Source organism: Thunnus albacares, chromosome 20 (assembly GCF_914725855.1).
Source record: "Thunnus albacares chromosome 20, fThuAlb1.1, whole genome shotgun sequence".
NCBI classification, from domain to species: Eukaryota; Metazoa; Chordata; class Actinopteri; order Scombriformes; family Scombridae; genus Thunnus; species Thunnus albacares.
The window spans coordinates 9,962,938-9,986,982 of NC_058125.1; the positions used below are offsets into that span (position 1 = coordinate 9,962,938).

Sequence of the window (24,045 nt, forward strand, 5' to 3'; positions counted from 1 at the left end):
ATTTACAGAGACCCAACATTCCCCCCATGAGCAAACACTTTTAGACAGCGGGAAGGAAAAACTCCTCTTTAATGGGAGGAAACCTTGAGTAGAACTGGGCTCTAGGTGGCCTTGACCAGCTGAGTTTTGTCTTTTTCTGTTTTGCTTATTGAGCTCAAATTCCAATCAATCATGGTGATATTGCAATAAAGTATTGAATCGTGAATACAGAATAGAGTATGAGAAATGTATCTATCACGTTATTTTTCTCCTCCTATCCCATGCTTTATAAATATATTTAGAAAATGCACAACCATCAAAAAGATATTCAGTTAAAGCTCAGTTTTCAGTTCATATCAAATCTAAATCTGGAACCTCAAAATTGTACTTAAGTAGGATTATAGTACTTGAGTAAACATAGCCTACTGAATTACTTTGCACCACTGGGGCTCATATGGGGCACGACGGTGTCTTTATGTCGGCTATGACAACAGATAGTCCTACAGAGATGATAAAAACATGAAGATGGTTGGAAAAAAAGGAAAATAAGAGAGGAGAATGTGGACTTTAAAGCTGAACCTCTGACAGTGGCACTGGCAGTAAATTCATGGCTATTATATATTTGGCCACCAGTGGGCGCCAGGACTATTTCACCAGTATTGAAACACGCTGGTTGTGTTGTCTTCTCTCACGTCCTCGACTGCAATTCCTACTTCCTGGATACATGTTCAGAAAAAACAGCCAGGTTGGATATGTTTTTATCATCTTGAACCGATTTTTCTGTAGCTTATACACAAACGAAGACGCAGTTTTTCAACGATAAATGACCGTTTAATGCCACGACATTACCGATGATAACGTGAGCAGGACGGCGAGGCGGTGGGCGCAGAGAAAGGTGAGTTTTTGAGTTTACTAACGGTAACGTTAGCTCGATAGTTAGCTAAACGCTTTCATCTTTATGACCTGCTGGTGTTCATTTAAAAGTGTTTTATGTTCAGGTTAATGTTCGTGTTTGGTTAGTTGATATTTTATAAACTCAAGAAGGGTAAAAGCGTGTCAAATGTTGAACTCTGTTGTGTCTGTGTTTGTCCAAAGAGCGCCACGTCATTGATCGGTGACAGAAAGCACACCCGGGTTTCAGCCGAGTGCTGCCGCTGCTTTGGACTGGAGATTAGACTGTTATAGATCAACCTAAGCCGCCGGTGTGCAGCTGTCTTCGTGTTGTTTGGCTTTTTCTTACCGGGGGAGGAAGAGTGAAGAAGCGGCTCAACATGACGGCGTCAAACTGGGGTCTAATCATGAACGTGGTGAACAGCATCGTTGGAGTCAGTGTGCTCACGATGCCCTTCTGCTTCAAACAGGTGCGTCAGCTGAAGCTGCACACATGCTGCAACTAAACGTCTTCTTGTGCCTTTTTTTTTTTGGCGTTTTTTGAGACACCTTGATTTTGTCAGGTGGTGGGAGAAATATTCAGATTATTCAGATCATCTACTCGAGTAAAAGTCACACATTTTACTCAAGATATACTCTAAGTATCAAAAGTACAAGGTCCTATATGCAGTATTGCCCCTATCAGTGTTATATTACTAAATTACTGCGTCATTAACGTTATTATTGATGCATTAACATGTAAGTAGTGCTTAAATGTTGTAATTCATGAAGGTGGAGCAAATGTATCTACTTTATATACTGCTGGTATCTTAATCTGTGATGATTCATCATATTTTTATAAAATGGACATATGTTTTGTATGTAAAGTCTTACTTTATACCTCTTATATAAATGTAGTGGAATAGAAAAATGCCATATTTCCCTCTTTAAGTGTAGTGGACTACAAGTTTAAAATAACATGAAATGGAAATCTCTGTATTAATTTAGCCATATCAGCAAGAACATTACCACCACTGCAAGAGAACATGTTTTGTCGAGATAAAGGTTGTAATTTAGCCTTAACGTTATCTGAAATTAAAGTGTAGTCCGGCTGCTTAAGAAGTAGTGATTAAAAACATTTTTAACACTAGAACGTCAACTTTAAACATAACTTGGACCCAAACAGCAATAGATATGTGACAAAACTGGAATTATTGCAGAGGATACACCGGAAATACTTGAGTAAAGAACAGGTACCTTACAGCTGTACATGAGTACAATCCTTGAGTATTTAGGAACATTCATAGGAACATTTTTCTCACATCATCATTATCATATTATTGTCACTAGAGCTCCAATGATTAGTCTATTAATGAATTAGTTGCCAGCTCAATTAAATTAACCGCCAATGATTTTGATAATTGTTCTGAGTCATTTTTTTGAGAAGAAAATTTCCAAATTCTCTAGTTTCAGCTTCTCTAATGTGAATATTTTCTGCTCTCTTTAGTCCTTCTTGATAGTAAACTTAATATCTTTGTGTTGTGGACTGTTGGTTGGGGCAAAACTAGACATTTTAGAACATCACCTTGGGCTTCAGGAAACAGTGATTGACATTTTCCCCATTTTCTGACATTTTATGGACCAAACAGCCAATCGATTCATTGAGAAAATAATCAACAGATTAAACAATAATGAAAATAATTCGTTGCAGCCCTGATTGTCACATATAAAGCAACACATACACTTGGCACCATACACCAAGTGCATCTTGATGTAGTTAATTGAAATAGTGTATTCATTATATACACAGAATACAATTTAAATACAAACCTTTCTAAAATAACATTTAGCCTGATACTGGCGCTTGTGTGCTTCATTTCGGCTTTGATGTGTTTTATGTTGTCACTGTACAAGGACATGAATGTGAAAGAAAATTTGCGTAATGAATGACAGTGTTGCTTAATAGCCTGGCAACTTCCTCACTAAACCAGTAGTCGCCTGGTTGAACATGAACAGCATCTCTCTCTGCTGCGAGACTGAATGTTTTCGATCCCATGAATCATTTGAAACCATTGTCTCATGTTCAAATAACTTCACAGAAACATCAACACACATTTATATCCTGTTTTGGCACAACTGATGAACTTGTTTTTAACATTCTGTGTTTGCAAAAGCTCTGCTGAAGTACCCTTTGGCAAAAAACTGTACTTTATGACTTTGTTGTGTGTGACCATGAATCACAGAAGACACAAGTGAAAAGCAAGTTCAGCATTAATGAAGTGTTTATAAGCGTTTCTCTACAGAAAGAACTTCTCAAGATAATGTAACCAAAATAAATATAATGTCACCACAATTATTATAATAATTCCTTTTCTGTTTTAAAATAGAAAGGCAATGAAAATTTTAGCATTTAGCATAGCATGTGTCATTTGGGGCTTTTCTGTGATGATGCAGTGTTTTCACACCGGTCTCTGTCTTATCACACGCTTCCTGGAAGCTAATTGTCTTCTTCCTGTTATAGATAAACTGACTGGCTTAAATCTTATGGGTGGATAAAAATCGTGTCCTCTCTCTATTTCTCATGTTACGGATATCCAGTACTGGGATATGTTTTGGATTCTTTTGTTATATTATGAAGTGTGTGTATAATTTTTCTCAGACTTTTCCTCTGCATAGACATTAATCTTTTGAGTTAGACAGTTAAATGACAGTCAGTCTGCTAAGCTGCCAATTTGAGGACGTTATTTTGGGTTTAGTGTTTCAGTAAGATGACCAGAGATCACGACAAGTCTATGGATGTACAGAATGTTTCATCTAGATTAAAGTCTTCTTCTGCCCCCCCTTACAGTGCGGGATAGTGCTGGGAACTATCCTGTTGTTCTTCTGTTCGTGGATGACCCACAAGTCATGCATGTTCCTGGTCCACACAGCCAGCAACACCAAACGAAGAACCTATGCTGGATTGGGTGAGATAAAGTTGTAATGACTAATGTAACGTTTTTATGTAAATGAATGTTTAATTGGCTGTTTTGTATTGTTTGTTGTCATAATAGTGACTCTATGCAAAGTACATGAGAACTCTTTCATTTGCCACTTTTATTGTTTCCCAGGAGCCAGTTTCTGGCAGGCTGTTCCTGGGGAAAACCCCTGTTTTACTGGAAATAATATTGAATTTTGGCAGCAGGAGCCTGTTTAAAGGACCAGTGTGTAGGATTTAGTGGCATCTAGCGGTGAGGTTGCAGATTACAACCAACAGAATACTCCTCCCCGTCCCTTTGAAGCATGTAGGAGAACCTGCGGTGGCTGCAAAACTCACGAAAAATGCAAAAGGCCCTCTCAGGAGCCAGTGTTTGGTTTGTCCGTTCTGGGTTACTGTAGAAACATGGCGGGCTCTGTGGAAGAGGACCCACTCCCTATGTAGATATAAAGGGCTCAATCTAAGGTAACGAAAACACAACAATTCTTATTTTCAGGTGATTGTACACTAATTAAAAACATACTTATGAATATTATATTCCATTTCTGCCAAGTCCGTTCCACTCGATGCCACTAAATTCTACACACTGCACCTTTAAAGTAGAGGAGGTTGGTTGTTACCAGTAGCAACGATAGCCATCATTACTGAACAGACATTAATTTACAGACACTTAATAAACAGAAAAACATCACTGACCATAAAAATGAAAAATAAGATTCTTGCATATTAAAAGTTCAGGCTCCTGCACCGTCATACACACAGTGAATAACCAGCATGTTACGTGTGTCGCACAAGCACAGTTACTTTGTTTTATCAAAACAGAAGGAATATTTTTAGATTGCAACCATCTGTTTGCCCTCATGTTGTTCACACTGACATCTTCTCTGCAGCCTTCCATGCTTACGGAAAGCCAGGAAAAACACTGGTGGAGACGAGGCAAGTCTAATTATTTATTCACAACACACTTTATGTTGTATTTGAAGTGTAAATTGTGACTTGATTCTCTGCAAATAATTATCATAGACCTTAAAATATTGGAATATTTAGAGTGCTTCAGATAATTTAGGATATCCATTGTAGGTAAAATGAAAAAAGTTGATATCTCACCTGACTCTTCATCTCTTCTTTCTCTGTTCTTGCAGTATGATCGGTTTGATGTTGGGGACCTGTATTGCCTTCTACGTTGTCATCGCCGATTTGGGCTCAAATTTCTTCGCTCAGCTGTTGGGTTTACAGGTTTGACATCATGACTTTGTCTTAATCTTTGTAAACAAAAATGAGTTCAGAAGTTCTTCTCTACACAATTCTGCCTTCCTCTTAATTTTCAAGTACAAAGAACATAATTAAAGGTGTTGTATATGTTGTAATAATATGATTGTGTGAAAGCAGCAAACTAACAATAGGCAGAATCAAGTCTGTAAGTTGTTAAGAAATAATCATATTATTATGTCGCGCTGTCCTCTAAAGGTGACTGGCAGTTTCCGCGTGCTGCTGCTGATCGCTGTGTCTCTGTTCATCGTGCTCCCTCTGAGTCTGCAGAGGAACATGATGTCCTCCATCCAGTCCTTCTCCGCCATGGCTCTCATGTTCTACACCTTATTCATGTTCACGGTGAGCCCACCGCCACATAGACAGCCAATGTTTACGCACTGAATTTGACCAGACTGCAGTAGCTTTGCTTATAGTGCTCGACAATCAACATGCATGAGGTAGAACTGCACTTGAAAAAGATGTAAAGCTTGTGTTAAGTTTGCTACACAGTACAGCACATTATTGTTAAATACAGCAACACTGGAACATGTAGTTTATTTAAATAATATCTGCTATCGTTAAAAATGTCAAGATGTACATATAAAGCATGAATATGATTGAGATCAGTCTTTTCAGTGTCTTCTTCCCCAAAGACATAGTACACATAAATACTGTGAACTCATTTGTAACCTGCTGAATTACTCATACTTTGCCTTCTGTTTTAACACCACAGTGCGTGATTTTCAGAATATTCTTTGGATGAATGTCATTTTGTTTGTATTCTATGTTAATTCCTCCTCATCTGCTCCATTGTACAGAACTACGTCTTCCTTACCGACACAATATTGTCTTGCTCCTCTTATTTTTTTTTAAGAGCAAATCCACACTAAATCACATCAGGGAGCAAACAATTGCTGCACTGCTCTTTATAGGCTGAGACGAAGTCATCCCCCTGAGAGGGAGACACCATTTGGAAAACGGCCAGTTTTGGCCACTAGAGACATTTAAGTACTGTAAGTGTAAAATGAACGAGGGTCACATGGTCAATTCCACTAAATCACAAACCCTTGCAACTTTGGAGAATTATCTTTCTAGATGTGCTCATTTGTTATAAAACCTTGGTCTATGCCAAATATGAATATGTCAACTGGAATTAATATATTTCAACTTCCTTCATGCTTATTTTTCTTTCCCATTCATTTTGTTTCAGATGTAGTTTGTAAGTTAAACACATTTGACTGCTTCAACCCTTTCTCACTTATTTTCTTCAGATGCTTTTTGCACTCAAGTTTTTGTGGGGGGGTTGTCTGAGGGGTTTGTCTTTAGTGGAAACTTTCTGATCCATGTTGCACTTCTTGCCACATCCCAATCCGTGATGTCAAAGCTGGGATTGTTTGATATAAAAGTATTTTGTACTTGGTTTTTTTGTTTGTTTGCCGTTTCTGGTTGAAAAGATACATTTTTTTCCCCACTCTGCATGTTGTTTTGCAGTGGCCTTTTATATGTGTTTAGAGGTAAAAACAATATAGTCATAGTGCAAACTGGTAACTTTTCTCTATAAAACAGAGAAAAGTAGCAAATCCCCACATTGGAAAAACTGGAACTTACAGATAATATGTGACATTTTTGCTTAGTAAATGATCGTCTAATCATTGAATCATCAAATTGTTTTTCTACTAATGCATACCCAACAGTGTAGTACACATTGACAGGTGAACTGTCCAGTTAAAACTGGCATCAGCATGGTGTAGAGCTCATTTTGAGCTCTTAAACATATTGAAACCATTGCTGCCAGTATTCTCACAAGCACTCCATGAGGACATACAGCCCTGTAGTCATTTACCACAAAAGCAGCAACTAGTACCAAACACTTTGCAACAGGACATTCAGTGCACCACTGTTTCCATTCTGTTTCATTATCTTGTGATGTTGGAGCAGTAATTCACCTCTCAACAGCTGGCGGATATTCGCCTCAAAGGTTGAAGTGCGGCCAGAAGTGTGACACACTAAAAAGTTAGAACGGAGAGAGCAGTCCAGCTGCAGTTTTCTGCCTCATGTGATTCAGCTCATTTACTCTTTAAATGTGCACAAACAGAGTCTGTTTTTGTGTGTGTGGTTCTGTTTTATTGACATGTAGTCCTGCTTCCACAGACTTCAAACCTGCTGTTTACAGTCTCTCTCAATGACGTGACTTCTAGTTCCGTAGCATGGTGATAACCTGAAGCAGTGTTGTGGTGTGTGTCTGGCTTGAGATCCAGGCCCGGCCCCTGTCCAGACCCCTAACCCTCTAACTGTGACGTATCTACTTCCCTTCCCTCCTTTCATCCTTCCTTTTTTCCCTCCTTCTCCTTTCTGCTCATTACACTACTTTTCCTCTTCCTCTTCCCCCCCCCCTCCCCACTTGTGTCCCCTCTGCTTTCCCCTCATTTTTCGCTTACTACTCTCTCTCTCCCCTTCTGCACCCTTTATCTGCTGTTTCCGCTGCTGGTGCTGTAGATAGTGTTGTCGTCTCTGCGCTACGGCATAATCTCGGGCTCCTGGGTTGAGCGGGTTCACCTGTGGCGCTTCAAGGGCGTCATTCAGTGCCTGCCCATAATCGCCACAACCTTCTGCTGTCACCCGTAAGTAAACCAAGGAAACCACCCCCGATATAACACCACCGTAAGGGCAGTGGAGGGGGGGTGGAGAGTGCCGATTTTGGAGCTAAAGGGAGCCCGATGTTTCCCCCCCCTGCAACTCCTTAAACGCTCCTCCCACCTACCTGATCCTTCCGCCCTCTCCTCAATCATCCCCATTTTTCACCTTTTAATTCGGGTTTGGTCTGAGCCATGTCAGCTCTGTGTGTGTATGTGTATGTGTGTGTGTGTGTGTGTGTGTTTGGTGGCAGTAGTAATAAGGCAGAGGAGTGTACCATAGTCAAGTTTCATCTTTGCCGCCCTCCCACCTCTGCCCACACCCAGGACGAGCAGCCTGAGTGTGGGTACGGGAGGCTGGAGGGTTATGGAGCGTTCTACTGCTCCTTTGGGATTTTATAAGATAACAAAAGGAGCAAGACGTTGGAAACACACACTGATCGAAAACCTGTGGGATAGTTTTCGCTGATGTCTAGATGAACTTAAATTAAATCTTAAATGTATTATTTCACTGTTATTCATTAGGTATCACCTTCATATTCATTAACTGACTTTGTTTTTTTTTAAAGCTATGACAGGTTTTTGTTCAGTATGGGGTTTCCATGTTCCTTTCCTCATTTTCTCTGGTTTTCTCTCCCCCATTCATTACTTCCATTATCTGTCTGTGGGCCGTCAGCATGGGTGCAGCCCCCCCCCCTCCCTCCCCCCCTCTTTTCTTCATGCTCTTCCCCTCACTTGTGTTGATTTTGGTTTGGGCCGTAACTCCCCTTCCCCTCCCCTCCCCCCCTCCCCCCTCCTTCCCCTCAGATGGTGCTGTCCTCGTTCAAACACGGGCTGCTCAGCGGCTGGTGGCTAGGGCAGGTCAATGTGGTGCGCTGGGAGGGTGTGTTTCGCTGTCTCCCCATCTGTGGGATGGCCTTCGCCTGTCAGTCGTAAGTACTCCTCCCACCCCTCCACCCGCACAGTAATGAAACTAATGTTAAACAAAGACTGTAAAGAATTCCTAAGCTGGGAGGTCATTGTTTCAGAAAAGGGGAAAATTTGACCGTAGTCGTAAAAAAAAAAATCATGCAGTGGGTAGATGTTCGAACGTGGGCTTTTCCGCTTTCTAACTCCTGGGGCACAGTGAATCGAGTCTTTCATTGCTGTGTATAGAAATGGAGTCACAATTAGCGCACGCATACTTGCATCATTCCTTAAAGCCACAGCGGAGGGTTTGGTGTCATGTAAAGAAACACACAACAGATTTGTGGTGGAGATGGGACGGTCGGGAAGGGATTCCTAGTTGCAAAGAGAGGCTGCTTATTTAGCTAACATGCTTTTCACAGGCAGCTCATCCATTTCTAACTCCGCCGTCGGGTCTACCCTCTCAAGAATTAACCTCTTGTCATGAGACTTCAACTGTTTTTCATCCAGGCTACTGCTTTTATTCTTTTCTGATGTGAATGAAAAGTTTGTTTGAAAACGGTGTCGCCTTTCAGTCGTCAAGGGACTTTTAAATGTCACAAAGGCTAAAACATACATGATATATATTTTTTGCCTGATAGAAAAAAGGTTTTCACACCAGTCTTTTCATTCCATTAACTTTTCCCCACAATGACCTAGAGACCACATTACTTCATTTCACTTCTCACAGCTCAATCAGAGCCTCTCTGAGTCACAGCATTCATTCATTTCTCCATTTTCACCCATCTGCATGCTCTGTCACTGCCTCTTTTGTCCCTTTCCTCAACGCTTTTAGCGCTTGCTCTGCCTTGGTAGCGAGTCAAGCAGGTGAAGTTTAGCGTGTGAAGGTCTAATGGGGGAATCTGGGTGTAGGAAGTCTTATCTTGGATTTGAACGCGGCGCTTGGAGGAAAGATGTAGGGAGTGTTACGGTGAGGTCATTAGGGGCCAGATGTTTGGGTGGTGGTGGTGGTGGTGGTGTATGGGTTTGTTTGTGCGAGAGAGAGTGAGGTAAGTGGCAGGAGTTGGGTGACTGCAGCCCTGAGACTGAAACAAGACTTTAATTAATGTAATCACACAAAGCCAACATAATATTATGGTATTGCAAGGCGCGTTCATTAGCGAGCGAGGTGTGCGCACGCTTAAAGAGGAAGAAAGTGTGTGCCTGTGTGTGTTTACGCATGTGTGTTTTGTGCGTCAGTTCCCACTAGCAGCGCTGAGTGATATTTGGCAGGGTGATTTCTTGGCCTGCGGTCAGGCCGAGCGAGGCAAGCGCTCCGTTAGGAGGCAGGCAGCTTAAGCCAAACCACTAATCAACACATTGGACCGCCGCCATCTTACAGACACACACTGATGTATTCACAGGCTGATTAAACAGCTCTCAGCACATTGGATTTTTATTACATTCATGAAATGTGTTTACTTTCAGTTAAAACATTACTTAACATCACCATTATGTCGGGATGAGAGCTGGCCCTGTTGTTTTTTGGCTGAACGTTTGGATAGCGAGGAGCAGTTAGCTCGTAATAGAGGGACATAAGAAAAACATGTGCGGCAAAAATGTCCCTGTGTGATGCTACTGTCAGCATGCTTTAAGCTCCAAGTTAATGATGTTATCTGCAGCGTACACTCAAGCCTTCGAAAAAGCACACACACACACATACGTACACACACACGCTTCCTCACATTGGCTTTGAAGTCGCCCTCCATCATATTTCCTCAGTTTAAGGGCAGCGTTAAAGCAAATAAAAACACATTAGCCTCTGAATCTGGACTATTGAGTGAGTGACCATTAGGTGCTTTAGCTCCCCACTTACAATATGCCGTTTTATTTAGCCTTGGCTATGAGATTTACTGGTTTTGCAGATTAAACAAGCGTCAAGGAAAAGCACCACGGGACAGTGCTCGCTCATAAAACCAGAGTGTGTGAAAGAGAGACAGGCAAAGAGAGAACAAGAGGCAGAGAAAGTTATGGTTTCTCTCTCTCTCTCTCTCTCTCTCTCTCTCTCTCTCTCTCTCTCTCTCTCTCTCTCTCTCTCTCTCTCTCTCTCTCTCTCTCTCTCTCTCTCTCTCTCTCTCTCTCTCTCTCTCTCTCTCATTTCTTCTCTCTTGTTTCTTCCTTTCATATATATATATATATATATATATATATGAGAGGAGGCAAGCAGTCTGCTAGGAAAGTTTATAATGCTCTAAAACCTTCCAGGCACTAGCTGTTATATATAAAGTCTGTAAATTCGACTGGTTAATGTGCCGACGGTCCGCTCCACGTCTCTCACAATCTCTTATAGCACAGAGCAGAAAATGACAGAGGGAGACACCTGGGTTTTACAAACAGACACACAGTCAGTCTCAGGTTCAACGTCAGCCAGCCTTGACTACTGCACCCATTCTGACACACACACACTTACATGTACACAAACACTTTCTCCATCCTTCACCTCCACTGCCATGACATTATTTCAATCCACTCCTATTTTAAAACTGCCTTTTGTGCTTGGAAACATTCATTTTAAGATAATTAATATAAACATTATTACATTACAGTTTCCACATGCTGCAAAACTTGTTGCGTTCATGTGCTTGTCAGATGTACTAACAGACTCACAGCTCGTATGCTGATGAGCTTTATGATCAGACACATAAGCATCTGTTTTATGTCTGGCTATATGGGTTTGGGGGCCCTGTTATTGCAGTTAATAATGACAAAAATACATACAAGTTTGCTAAAATTGAAAGGGAACTGCGTTAATTGGCAAATAATACAGATAATCACACTTTTACTGTAGTGAGTTTGCATGAATGACTTTAGGTTGGCTTAAGTAAGACAAAAAAAACTAATTTATGTCGATGATGACTTGCTTACAGTGTTAAAACTCTAATTGGCTAAACGATGTGTAGGATGCTGACAAGGACATGAGGAGAGTGATGCATCAATTGATTACCGAGTGGCACAAATGGGCCCCCATATGGCTGCTCATTAAAAAAAAAAAAACCTACACAGCAGTCGCACCACCAAATTTTAAGCAAGTCGACTGTCATATGCTGCGTGTTGTGAGCTGTCGGAGCAAAGAAAACAATCACAACTCAGCGGATTCATGTAACACCTACGGGCCCCCACTTCCATGACTTTTCCCGCCAAAAGTCCAATAACGGCCGACAGCACATGAACGCACAACAGCAGCCCCAGTGTGGTGTTGTGTCACGCAGCATGCAGAGTGTGTTGGGCTGCTTGTCTCTCACAGGCAGGTGCTGCCGACCTACGACAGCCTGGATGAGCCGTCCGTCAAACGCATGAGCACCATCTTCACCTCGGCCCTCAACGTAGTCACCATCTTCTACATCACCGTGAGTGGGAAAAAAAAAAAAAAAAACGCACTTCCACCCGCACACCTGCCACCGCCATCCACACCGGTCACATTTTGCCTTCTGTCACCGCTGTCACATGGAGACGGTGATTCGGTGTCCTCTGGTGTCCTTTTTTATAGAATTCAGTGCCTCAAAAGTTATTAAATATTCTCAGCAGCTATTTTTAATGTCTGAAAGTATTTCTGTTTCTCAGAAAACTCTTTTTTTTTTTATATTTGTATCAGTGGTGAAATTTGACCTTCTTTTAAACTGGCATTAAACAAGTCTTTGAAGGTGACGTCTCCATAAGTCAGCATAACAGTCTTATGCATGCGCACACATTTTCATTTAGAAAACAAATAAGGAACATAATCGCCGTTCTAAAATTCTGCTTTAAATGCTCCCTCTTTTTTTGCTTACTCCTTTTTTTTTTCACCCCTAACCTCTCTCTGAACCCTCCTCCTCCTCCTCCGCAGGTGGGCTTCTTCGGCTACGTCAGCTTCACCGAGAACATCGCGGGCAACGTGTTGATGAACTTCCCGTCCAACCTGGTGACAGAGATGATCCGGGTGGGCTTCATGATGTCTGTGGCCGTCGGATTCCCCATGATGATCTTGCCGTGTCGCCAGGCCATCAACACCATGCTTTTTGAGCAGCAGGTGAGCTTGAATGCCACTTACACGCTTCCTATTCTGCAGGGGTATGAAAAAGGTTTGAGGACAGTTTACATGCTCAGTAAGTGTTTCCAAACGTTTGGCTGGTACTGTATGTATTATATTTCAATTTAATCTTATTATTTTTTTACAGTTTAACTCACTGCGTCATTATTGTGGCACTTGCATCCTCTCTGTTACGCAGTTTGACAAGAGTGAAAAACAGAAGTTTGTCGCTCCCTGTAAACAGAGCCCTCTCCAAACACCCGCTATGTAACTTCACTGTGACGTCAATCGAATGTTTATCGTATCCCGGCACACAAACACATCTGACTTGTTAAAATCCTGTGACACATACTGTTTATTATGTAGTTTAGAGGAGCTTCTGGCACGTGAACTGTTACATTTCTCCTCTAGGGGAAGAGGAAGCCCTACGTTTGTGCAACCAGTAATTTGGATAACACTCATTTTGGGCAATATGATGATAAGAAACGAGGCCAAGGATATACTGTCACAGGACCGCAACATGTCACTGATTTTATTCTTCTATTTTTGTCTTTTCTTTTCTTTCTCTCTCTCTCTCTCTCTCTCACATTTCTCTGTTTTCTGTCTTACAGCAGAAGGATGGGACGTTCGCTGCCGGGGGATACATGCCTCCTCTGCGCTTCAAGATGATCACCCTCTGCATTGTGTTTGGCACCATGCTGGGAGGCATTCTCATCCCCAACGGTACATCCTGTGTGTGTGTGTGTGTGTGTGAACAATCAGGCATGGATTGAATGGATTGAAATTGTGTGTGTGTGTGTGTATGTGTGTGAGCTCGCTGACTGGAGGTCTTTAAGGTGCATGTGTTCCTTTATGTGGGCGGAGTAGCCGGGGAGCTTTACGACGTGTGTGAATGTGACTTTACGAGTCAGTGACTGTCACACTCTAACACAGTCCTTAAATCAGGGCCCTAACTTTTATCTCCTTTTAGACGGCAGACAGGAAGATAGGGCTATTATTCTCTCAGACTCTTTTCATTCTCACAAACACACACTCGCGCACACACACACACACAGACAGATCAGTGTACACACTAATGCTGGCTCTCCGTCAGCTTCTTTGAGTCTTTTCGTCCCTCTCACAAACGGCTCCAAAATGGTGGCGATGTAAAGGTTAGCATGAGTTTATGTTTTATTCATCCTTTTATAGGGTGGCTGTTTGTTAAACTTTTAAATTGGGTGGACACATGGAGACACACACACACACACACATACACACACACACACACACAGCGGGTTTGGCTGGCCCTTTGTGTATCTAATCAGGCTAATAGACTGAGGAGAAGGGAGGTAAGGACCCTGGGGAGAATGGACACTAAATCTGAGGGAGACAATATGGTGTCCGTCCTCTGGATGAGCGATGGGTTTCCGGGCCCGACGCCCAGCCGGCCTGATCCTCAGACACAAGGGTGGGGCCAGGGCTCGCCGCTGCCAGGAGAAGGGTGCCATGGATGGGAGCCTGGGGCTGGGCGGGTGCTTGTTATGAATGGCAGAAGCAGGTATGAATGGAGCTAGCGATAAGGAGCGTAGTTTTGGGGAATTGCTTTGAGTTTCTTCAAGAAAGAGATACGGAACAGTGCGCTCAGCGGGACACAAACCCCTCAGCTCCGCCAGTGTTGGTGACATGCTTTGATCAGCGGTGGTTCCCCACACATTCCCAATCAGATGGGCTCAATTAGCTTCGTCGACAGATCGTGTTCCAGATGTGTTTATTTCAATTGGTTTTGTCAAGTGAACTCTACATAAAAGTGGACATCGTGATGATTATTTTTCATATAATTCTCAGTGTTAAGGTCATTTTGGTTAAGTTTGCTATCACTTGGAGTGGCAGAAGCTGGATCTCTCAACAATTTATCCATTACTTTAAGCTAATAATTTAAATACTATGTGTGACTTTAGCTAATTGTTTCATTTGTTTATCCATTATGTGTAGCTAATTATTTTAACTGTTCATGCATTACTTTAAGCTAATTATTTCAACAGTTTCTGTCTTACTTTAAGCTTGTAATTTTATCTGTTAATGTATGACTTTTGGCTCATTATTTTAGCTAATTATTTTGACTGTTTTTGGTACATTTAACTCATAATTTAACCATTTATCTTTTACTTTTAGCTCAAAATTTCAATTATTTATCCATTACCTGTTGCTAACTTTTCACCTGTTTAACAACCATACACCCTGACAACTGCAGATGTACCCCCTGGTTGGGAATCATTGCTCTACAGGACAACAACATAATGAATTTATGAATCTATTCTGCTTTTGTTTCTCCTCTTAGTGGAAACCATTTTGGGTCTGACTGGAGCCACCATGGGCAGCCTCATCTGCTTCATATGCCCTGCTCTCATCTACAGAAAGATCCAGAAGAACGGCATCATCTCTCAGGTTACAGAATTCGCACTTCCTTAATCATTTCCTCATTGAAAATATGTTTATTCACTGTTTTTGACCTGTCGTGCTGCCACTTGTTCTCTCGTCCCTGCAGCTGGTGCTTTGGGTGGGTCTGGGCATCCTCCTGGTCAGCACCTTTACCACCCTCTCGATCTCGGCCAGGAGCCCCGGGGTCAAAGTTCAAGCTCCTCCTCCTCCAGCACCTGACAAGAACAACCTGCCGCTACCAGACCTCCCTCAGCTCCACGGTAAAGATCATGACCCGCACTAATGGCTGGCATTCACTTACCCACTTGATGGACTGTGGATGAAAGTGGTTTACTAATGAGCCATGGAAACATTTACCTCAACGGGGCCAGAGTCAGGGTTGTCTGCGGCGTCTGAGATTGGACAGCAGTGCTGCATGTAATTATTTCATGCAAAAGGCACCGGTGGCAGGAGAGACATATTTACTTCTCATTTTATTTTCAAAGTCATGGATCGCAGCACACTAAAAGAGGAACTTAAAGTGAATGCGAGCCAGTAGCAAGGGGCCAGAAAACAAAAGCACAAAGCTACAGTGTAGAGAGAGAGAAAAAAAAAAAAAAAGGTTTCTTTCATCTCTGTAAGAAGAAAAGATGGAGACAGACAGAGTGACTGATAGACAGACAGGCAGGGTGAGGAGATAACCTCTTGATAATATCTGAGAGCAGCGCTGAGTGCTTGACATTGATGGAGCGAGAGTGATGCCCTTCAAACTCCAGCAATTTTTCTCTATCCCTCTACCTCTGTTCATTTCTACTGCCACCCCCTCCCCCCCAAAAATACATTGTCTACACCCCCCCACCCCCCCACACCCCCATATCTCCTGTGGCAGCTATAAAATGCCTGCAAGCTCTGACTGTATAAAGGGAAGGGGTTGATATGGGGTTGGGGAGGGTGCTAGGATGCAGATAGAACAAATGGAAATGAGGAGAGGAAACCTAGAAGTATGAAGGGGAGTCCAGACAGTTCCTCATCCTCACCTTTGTCCTTCTCAACAGATTCTTTTTCTAACCTGTTCACTGACACCAGAAAAGTCTCTTTGTCTCCATCTCTCAGTGCCTTTCTCTCTGTCTGAACCCTTGTTTGATTTTACTGCGTTCTTTCCACCCATCTTTGTAAAAATGAAACCCATGTGCACTGACATCCACACCCATTTCCTGTTTGTCACTTGAAATTTTGATTCATCTCCCTTTTCTCTTCTCTTCTCTCCCTCGATCATTTATTATACCTTACCAATTGTGTCAGTCTCGCTATTGTCAGTGTTTGCTGCCACCTAGTGGAACTACTAATCAGAAATACGACCGTGTGAGATATTCCTGGGTGTTATTTTGTTTTAATGTTAGCAGTTAATGTGCACAATAAACATCACTGTACAAGAAAATAAAGAATACATGTCAGGGTTAGTATTAAATATAATGCAATACAACAATGTAATATTTCTCAGACAAGAGAAAATACTGGAATAAATGAGCTGTCACATTTATGGTTCTTTAATTTAGTTGCAGTAATGTGTCTCATATTTTTCAGACTGACTATGGAGGCTGAGAAAATGTAGGAAAATTAAAAAGCCCATCAGCAGCAGTACTAAAGAGTAGCAGAAGAGTAAAAAATATCCCACTAAAACTTAAATTTTATGGTTTTATAAATCTGTTAGTAAAGGAGAAACAGAGTTTGGCAAAAGGATTTCAGAAATATGCTGACATCACGTTTTCATAGACATCCATCGTCAGTAGTTTGTGTTATAATAGGTTATTTTTTTGTGTGTCTGCATATAGATATGCCTCCAAACAAGAAGCCAGTGGAGATAGAAAAACCAGACCTCCCAGCTGATGAGGTGGTACAACCGGTGAAGAGGGACCCGGTTGAACCCCCTCAGATTAAAGGACCAGTGGAACAACCTGAGAAGAAGAAGGAGGAAGAGGTGCAGTTGGACCGTCCCGATGCCGGTAAGGAAACTGAACCAGGGCTGGACTTTGAGCTGATTCTTCAATGAACTGTGTAAAATTAGTGATGTCTTGTCTGTTCACACAGGTGTCGCAGTGCCAGAGGCAGAAGCGCATCGCCATGAACCACCCATCCCTCACGACGAGGTCCAGGTAGACACAAGAAAGAACAATGCAGAGCTGGAGGAGGACAATAAACAGCCGGTCAACCCTGCAGGAGGAGGTGAGGAAGAACCCAATAGAGATGAAGAGCATGCTGTGGAGGAAGAGGGAAAAAAAGAGGCCAAGGATGAAGAGAAACTGAAGCCTGTACAGGCGGTTGTGAGGAAAGAGGAAGTGGACATTGGCGGTGGTGAAGTCTTGTCCAACGAGGTACTGGAGAAGCCAGTTGGAGAAGCGGGCAAAAAGCGAGATGTTCCCGCGCTGAAAGAAGCAGAGAAGCTAGATCCTTTGAAAGATGCTGGAAACGCAGCAGCTGTAGGGGAGCAAGTCGACAAAGTGGACAAAGCTGTAGTTGCTGTGGGGAAAAGTGAGTATTTGTTGCTGTTCTTGTGTAACTCTATTCCGAGCCAAAAGACAGTTCCAGAAAACAACGCAACACTGACCTTGACCTTGTGATATTTGGTGATCTTTCAGTTCCACCACCTGAAGGAGAGCATCGCCCCGTTGCAGACGATCCTCCGGCCGCGGACAGCAAAGATGCAGCGGATGAGAAGATGGAGGGTGAGTGGAGAAAACTTGTGGAAGTCAAGGTTTTAGGTCAACAAGTTGCACTGCAGGGCTACTTTGGTGATACATTTTTCATTTTAAAATTCTACAATTGGATGTGGTGTAGAGTTTGATAGAAAAACATGAACAGTTTTGGCGTCTTTCCCTTGGAGTCAGAAGCTTTCAACAATCATATAGCTAAAAACTTGTGAATACCAGTCTCTGTAACAACAATAGACTCCATAGACCAGAATGCAACACAGCTGCTGCCTTGTGGGGATAATACTGTGGCCCCTTTTAACAGTAAGGCCCAGCACATGACTGTTTTCTGTTTAGCCTTAAGTGGAAAAAAAACCTACTGTAGTGAGTTTAAAGTCATTCTTAAAAATATATGAACTGAAATACAAGAGATAGAGGCAGACTGTGAGTGAGTGGGCGCAAAAGAATGAATTACAAACACTTTGTTTAATTGGCTAATTCAGGCTGTATCTCAACACACTTTAAAGGATTTATCTGTGGTCTTCTCATCTCACTTTGCTTGTTTCATCAGTGTGATCTCATCTCTTTGATCCCTTCTTGCTTATTGTACCTGTTATTATATTTAAGGTACAAATGGTGTAAAAAGCAGGAGAGGTATTCAAATCCGCTTCTTTCTACTACTTCCTGACCTTGCTTGATACACTCGGCAGTCTTTTTTGGCTTTGGTTGACTTTCTTATTCTGTTGTTTACTTTTGCCCTCTCTCTCCTCCTCCATCTTTACCCCTTTTGTTCTTTCTTTTCTCTGCCGGACTCCTATCACAGTGATAAAAAAGCTGGTTGCAGGTATGAAGTCCCTCTTGCCTCTTCTTCTCTTTATCTTGGTCTGTTGCTCAGATTTTCTGTAATTCACACAGTGGGCCATTTATCTGTATAGATAATTCTATATACATGTAGTTATATATATATTTGTGTTTCTATCATATAACTAAATAATGCACTCACCCCATCCTCTAACATAGTTCTCACTCTTAGTTTATGTTTAAAGCTTTATTTTAGAGATGTACGTTTGAATGGATCCGTGTTAGTGCAAAGCCATAGAGGAATATTGTCTATTTCCCTCCCCCTCTCACCTAGAGACTGGCCCTAGATCATCCTAACTAAGCTTTTTACAGATCCCTAACTTCTGCAAAGTTCTCAGAATAGCTCGTGACTTGTTTTAACTCAATGTTTCTGTCTCCATGTAGAGGGCCAGCTGGACCACGCGGTGCTACTGCAGGTGATCAAGCAGCAGCAGGAGCAACAGAAGAGACTTCTTGACCAGCAGGAAAAACTGCTGGCTGTCATAGAAGAGCAACACAAGGAATTCCACCAGAAACAGCCTGCTGGTGAGTACACACGGAATGTCTCACAAAATTTAGTGCACACACATAAACCGAGAGCGCAGTTATTAGAAAGTGGTCGTTGCGTTCAATTTAAAATTGATTTTAAGTGTTTATTACTTAAAGGGGCTGCTCAAGAAGGCGAGACAGAGAAAGGCATCCAGGAACACTTGGAGGCGATGGAAGGTGGAGCAGCAAAGCCCAAAGACTCTGGTCTGGCCTCAGAATTGAAGCAGCCCAAGGACGAAGCTGGAGCAGTTGAGCCTCACGCAGCTATGGCCCAGAATCAAGCTCAGGTTGGGGATAAGGCTGCTGAGGTTGGGGATGTTAAAGTAGTTGCTCCAGCAGCTTACAAAGAGGATGACCCTGCTAACCCTGTTGTACCCGGAGGAGAATCCCATAAGCAGATAGAGCTGGGGGCGAGGGGAGTGCCACTGGGAAAGAAAAAACCTGACGACCGTCAGCTCGTACCTCAGAATGAACAGGTTGCCCAACTTAAACATGAGGAAAGCAACCTAGATGAAGAAAAAGAGAAAATTAAAAATGAAATCATAGAGAACGAGGTTCAGGCAAGACTGGAAGAACAGCTTAAGAAGGCGAATCAGGAAAAGCTGGCCATAGAGAAGGAGTTGGAGGAGAGGGCAGAAAGAGAAAGGATAGAAAAAGAGGTGCAGATAAGATTAGTAAAAGAACGACTGGAGAGGGAGAGACAGGAAAAGCTAGCCAAAGAACTGAAGTCGGAGAAGGAGAGAGCTGAGAAAGAGAGGATAGAGAAAGAAGTGCAGGCAAGGGTGGAGAAAGAGCGACTGGAGAGGGAGAGGAGAGAGAAGCTGGCCCGAGAACAGGAGCTGGAGAAAGAGGCAAAAGAGAAACTCGCACAGGAGAAGGCTACAGAAGAGAGACGCCAGCAGGAGATTCAGAAAGCAGACAATGAAATACATGAGAGAGCGAAGAAAGAAAAGGAGGTGGAGGAGGCGCGTGAGAGGCTGGCCCAGCTGCAGAGAGCTGTAGAAGCCAAAAACGCAGCGCAGGGGGCTCAGAGAGAAGACGGCGAAGCTTTGAAGAAAGGAGGAAGAGACCTCAAAGAGAAAGTCGGCGCTCCGGCGGATCCCAGGGAGGACGCGGACGACGGGGCCATCAAAGCCGAGGCTCACCCCCAGGGCTCCCAGGAGAAGGTGAGGGACCAGGGAGAGATGGATCTAAGGCGGAGGCGCAGGGAAGTGGGACCCAGAGAGGATGGAGAGCCCCCGGAGAAGCCTGGGGTGTCCAGGGGGGTGCCTGGGCTGGAACCCCTGCTGGAGCTGGGGGGCTCAGACCTACATGCGGCCCTGGAGGAGCAGCTACTGGCCGGGGCGATGGTGCACACAAGGCAGATTAAGCAAGTCTCAGCGGATAAGGAGACGAAATAACACACCTTACGCACACACACACAGATTCTCACTTAACAGTTGGACAGCAAGTTGAACACATACTGTGTACTTTCTACAGAACCTCCTGATACTGTGGACCATGATATTGTTGCCTTACAGCCTCTCCTGCCTTCAGAACGTTGTGGACAAAGGACCATTTTTCTTCTTTTCTTGATACTGTGTTACAAACTAATCACAGCATCTTAAGCAGTCCAAGTGGTTGTTTGCTGTGACAGTTTGTATCACTCTGTAAGTAACCCAAAGTCTTTATTAAAGAGCAAAGAGTATGTAAATATTAACTTATTTTTGTCTTGTGAGGGGAGAATTTTGAAGAAGTTACTTTTAAAATGTATATAAATCTATGCAAATACAATTCTATGGAGTGCATTAATGGGGAAAATATATCACTTTAATTCCTTTTTTTTTTCTTCATTTACCAGCTTGTAGAGTCTTTCTGTAGGATCTGCTATATTGTCTCCTGTGCTGTTTTTTTTGTTAAGTTCAGGTCAATTTGTGTGTTCATTTTGTGTTTATGTGTTCATAAATACTGTAAATCTTTGTGATAGTTTCTTTTTATTTATCACATATTGAACGCAATGTGGGATCAAGCCCTTTCATAAGTGTTGTTTCAAATGAAAGCGGCTGTACTCTGATTCATGCTGGAGCTACAAGGTATAGTATAGTGTAGCCTTAATGTTCGATAAACTGTACAATGAAGCAGCTTAATTCAGACTGTCTGGGTCCATGACTCTAGTTAGTAATCATTCTGTTTTCAGTATCTCTTCCCTGTTGATTTTTTTCAGTGCCTTGCAATCCATATGCTGCAGTCGTGTTTTATCAAAGGAAAGGTTTTTCTCAATTTGTGGTCTTTTGTTTGCTTCCACTGGGCCTCTCTTGCTGTAAACAGTACAGTAATTAGGAGGAAATAAGATCCAAGGTGGAAGGAAATGTTGACTGTGTTTGTAGTAACCAAGCTTCTCTGAAAATTCCTCCATCAGTCAGCACTTCCAACACATGTTGGACCTTTTCTTTTTACAAGAGGCTATTTTTCTGACTATTTTTCTATGTGCATTGTTTTTCCTGTACATTTTGCTGATAAGAATGAATAAAATATATATTACAACCACGGTTGTTGGTCTGTGTTCAGACAAACAGAATCAGAAGGTTTTTTTTATTCACATTTTTACATTACAGAATTATATGGGTCTTGCGTGAGAAATAGAAGTACTGAAAAACACATACTTGCTTGATTGCAACAATATGTAAAGACACACATTCAGTTCATTCACAGGTACAAATAGTGCAGGTGCTGTTTCATCAACATCAGAGAGAATACATGCAGTGTTACAAGTCCATTCAGCAATTGCAAATTCTTCTCCCACAACACTGAACAGCTGATATTTGAGGACGCTCTGTTGAATTCACTACTCAAACACAGCCAGGATGCTTTCCACTCATTTGGCTTTTTTCTTGGCCTGTAAGAAAACAAATGAGCACATATCACCATTTAAAGTGACCAGCAGAGGGATTGTTGACTTTATCACTTACTGCATTTGCAAAACATGACTTCAGTGCTTGAAATTCCTTGGCACACAAGTCCTTCTGCAGTTCCTGTCTGCCTGTCGTGGTAGCTGCCACACACTTTCCATAAACTGTTGCCTAAATCACACAAGATGACATTAGACAAAGTCAGTCAGACAATGTCAATTACGCTTTCTCATTGATTGTGAAAAAACATCAAAGATGGCAGGTAAATTGGCAATAAAAATCAGTAGAGTATATTCTGTAGACTGCATTGTTCCATTTCTGTTGAATTGTACTTATTTTATCCTATATATATATATAACATTTTCAATCCAATTTCTCTCTTTGTAGCACAAGAGGGGCTGTACCTACATTTCATTGTGCAATCCTGTTTTATGTCAGGGCAATAAAGCTGTACCTACCCACCCCAAGAAAAGCCCTAGCCCAAATATATGCAACAATAACATTAGATTCAATAAATACAAACAGGGCAAACAGTTTTATAGCCAAACAAACAAACTAATCCAAAAGTCTTATATATCCCCTTCTATATTTTCATGACTGACAGTCACTCTGCAGTATCACTGTTTTATCAGCTGCAAAACTAAGATCATAGACTACACAATGATTTTTGTGGTGCAACTGTTTTGCTACAAACCATATGGGTGATGTTTGAATGGTGCTCAGGAACAAAATGTGGGATATTTTTTCTCTTTTGAAAACTCAAAAAAAAATTATTATTATCATTATCATTATTATTATTATTATTATTATAAATTATTTAAGATTCATTATCATTTATAACTGCAAATGGTGACTAATAAGTGAATGTAACTATCAAGCAATTATTTACTATTTACAGAAGTTATTACTAAATCTTTAGGGTGAAGCTAGAAGACAAAACGGCAAAATAGCACATTGAATGTCTCAGTAGGATAAAGTAAAACATCTGTAATAGTATGAAGTAGTGTTATAACAATACCAATTATAAAGCATTTTTTCAAATACTTTTTTTTTAACAGGCTGCAAAATACTGAGACTGCATTCACACTGGATAGGCTTTGTGTATGTATGTAAGTAGACCATGAGGATGTTTAGAGCCAAGCCAGGCTGACCAGTCCAAAACTTTAATGACTATGAATCATTAATAAAGGATTAAATGTTTCGCACTTTCTGATAAGTCATCAGGTCTGCAGTTAGTCATTCGATGAAGATAATTCAAGTCTGCAGTTATGAATGTTAATAAATTGTTAATAAATGGATGCCCTGCAGCCCTTCCTTTCTTTCTTTCTTTCTTTCTTTATGTATTTCTTTCTTTCTTTCTTTATGTGCAACAGCAGCAAAAATTTCATTGTCTGATATAACGATGAAAATAAAACTTTAATAACTGAGTTTTCTCGATTAGATTGTGGCTGTGAGCATCTGAAGTTGGCTGAATATTAGAGACGCATGTGAATTCATAGTAAATTAAGTTATTATCTTGTCAGCTGGTTTTCAGTGAGTGGCATATGCAGCTAGCCAGACTGAATTTTTGAATGAAGTGAACATATTTAAATTGCTAAAATATGCCAGCATCCCAGCCCTCTTCTTGTCAGTACTCACCTCTCCCGCACACTGCGCAAAAAGCTCCGGAAAAAGTCTCATTCTCTCCCGGCTGCGACTCCACACATTTGACCCAGACATGGTGTTGTTCAGGTAGGTAACGGCTGGTCCGTTAGGCTTTCAAGCCAAGTGACGTGCACGATAGAGAACAAGCGATTACCCGGAAACCGTTGCTGCTTCACAATTAACGTTAAAGTACTGGGGAATTTACAACGCTTTTAAATGAAAAATACATAACAACGGGCACACAGGCCAGCGCCATATTGTTGACCCTGTCATCAAGGAAACGTCCGGCTGAATATTCGGCAATGTGATTCGTTCATTTCCTTATCAATCAACGCGTGAGTGTTAGTTTTCATGAAGCCGATTCGCTGGTTCTCGACCT

At 41.9% G+C, this 24,045-nt stretch overlaps 2 protein-coding genes across 5 annotated transcripts; one reads left to right on the top strand and one right to left on the bottom strand.

Annotated features, from left to right (window-relative positions):
- The first annotated feature begins 665 nt into the window (after positions 1 to 665).
- Positions 666 to 21,662, top strand: slc38a10 (solute carrier family 38 member 10). 4 transcript variants are annotated; one of them, XM_044337053.1, is made up of 18 exons: positions 666 to 874; positions 1,075 to 1,340; positions 3,698 to 3,815; positions 4,717 to 4,762; positions 4,969 to 5,062; positions 5,294 to 5,437; positions 7,574 to 7,698; positions 11,900 to 12,002; positions 12,479 to 12,661; positions 13,273 to 13,384; positions 14,979 to 15,085; positions 15,186 to 15,339; positions 16,891 to 17,061; positions 17,147 to 17,587; positions 17,695 to 17,781; positions 18,569 to 18,589; positions 18,991 to 19,131; positions 19,252 to 21,662. In XM_044337053.1, exons 2-18 carry the CDS (start codon positions 1,251 to 1,253, stop codon positions 20,532 to 20,534), a joined length of 3,420 nt encoding a protein of 1,139 aa, XP_044192988.1. In that variant the 5' UTR covers positions 666 to 874; positions 1,075 to 1,250; the 3' UTR covers positions 20,535 to 21,662. The 4 variants fall into 4 exon arrangements, with proteins under 4 accessions (XP_044192988.1, XP_044192989.1, XP_044192990.1 ...); XM_044337054.1 differs by lacking the exon at positions 7,574 to 7,698 and adding an exon at positions 8,518 to 8,642; XM_044337055.1 differs by lacking the exons at positions 7,574 to 7,698; positions 18,569 to 18,589 and adding an exon at positions 8,518 to 8,642.
- On the bottom strand, positions 21,652 to 23,964 carry ndufaf8 (NADH:ubiquinone oxidoreductase complex assembly factor 8). The gene is made up of 3 exons (XM_044337070.1): positions 23,661 to 23,964; positions 22,083 to 22,193; positions 21,652 to 22,009 (listed from the first exon to the last, which is right to left on the bottom strand). Exons 1-3 carry the CDS (start codon positions 23,739 to 23,741, stop codon positions 21,989 to 21,991), a joined length of 213 nt encoding a protein of 70 aa, XP_044193005.1. The 5' UTR covers positions 23,742 to 23,964; the 3' UTR covers positions 21,652 to 21,988.
- Positions 23,965 to 24,045: the final 81 nt, after the last annotated feature.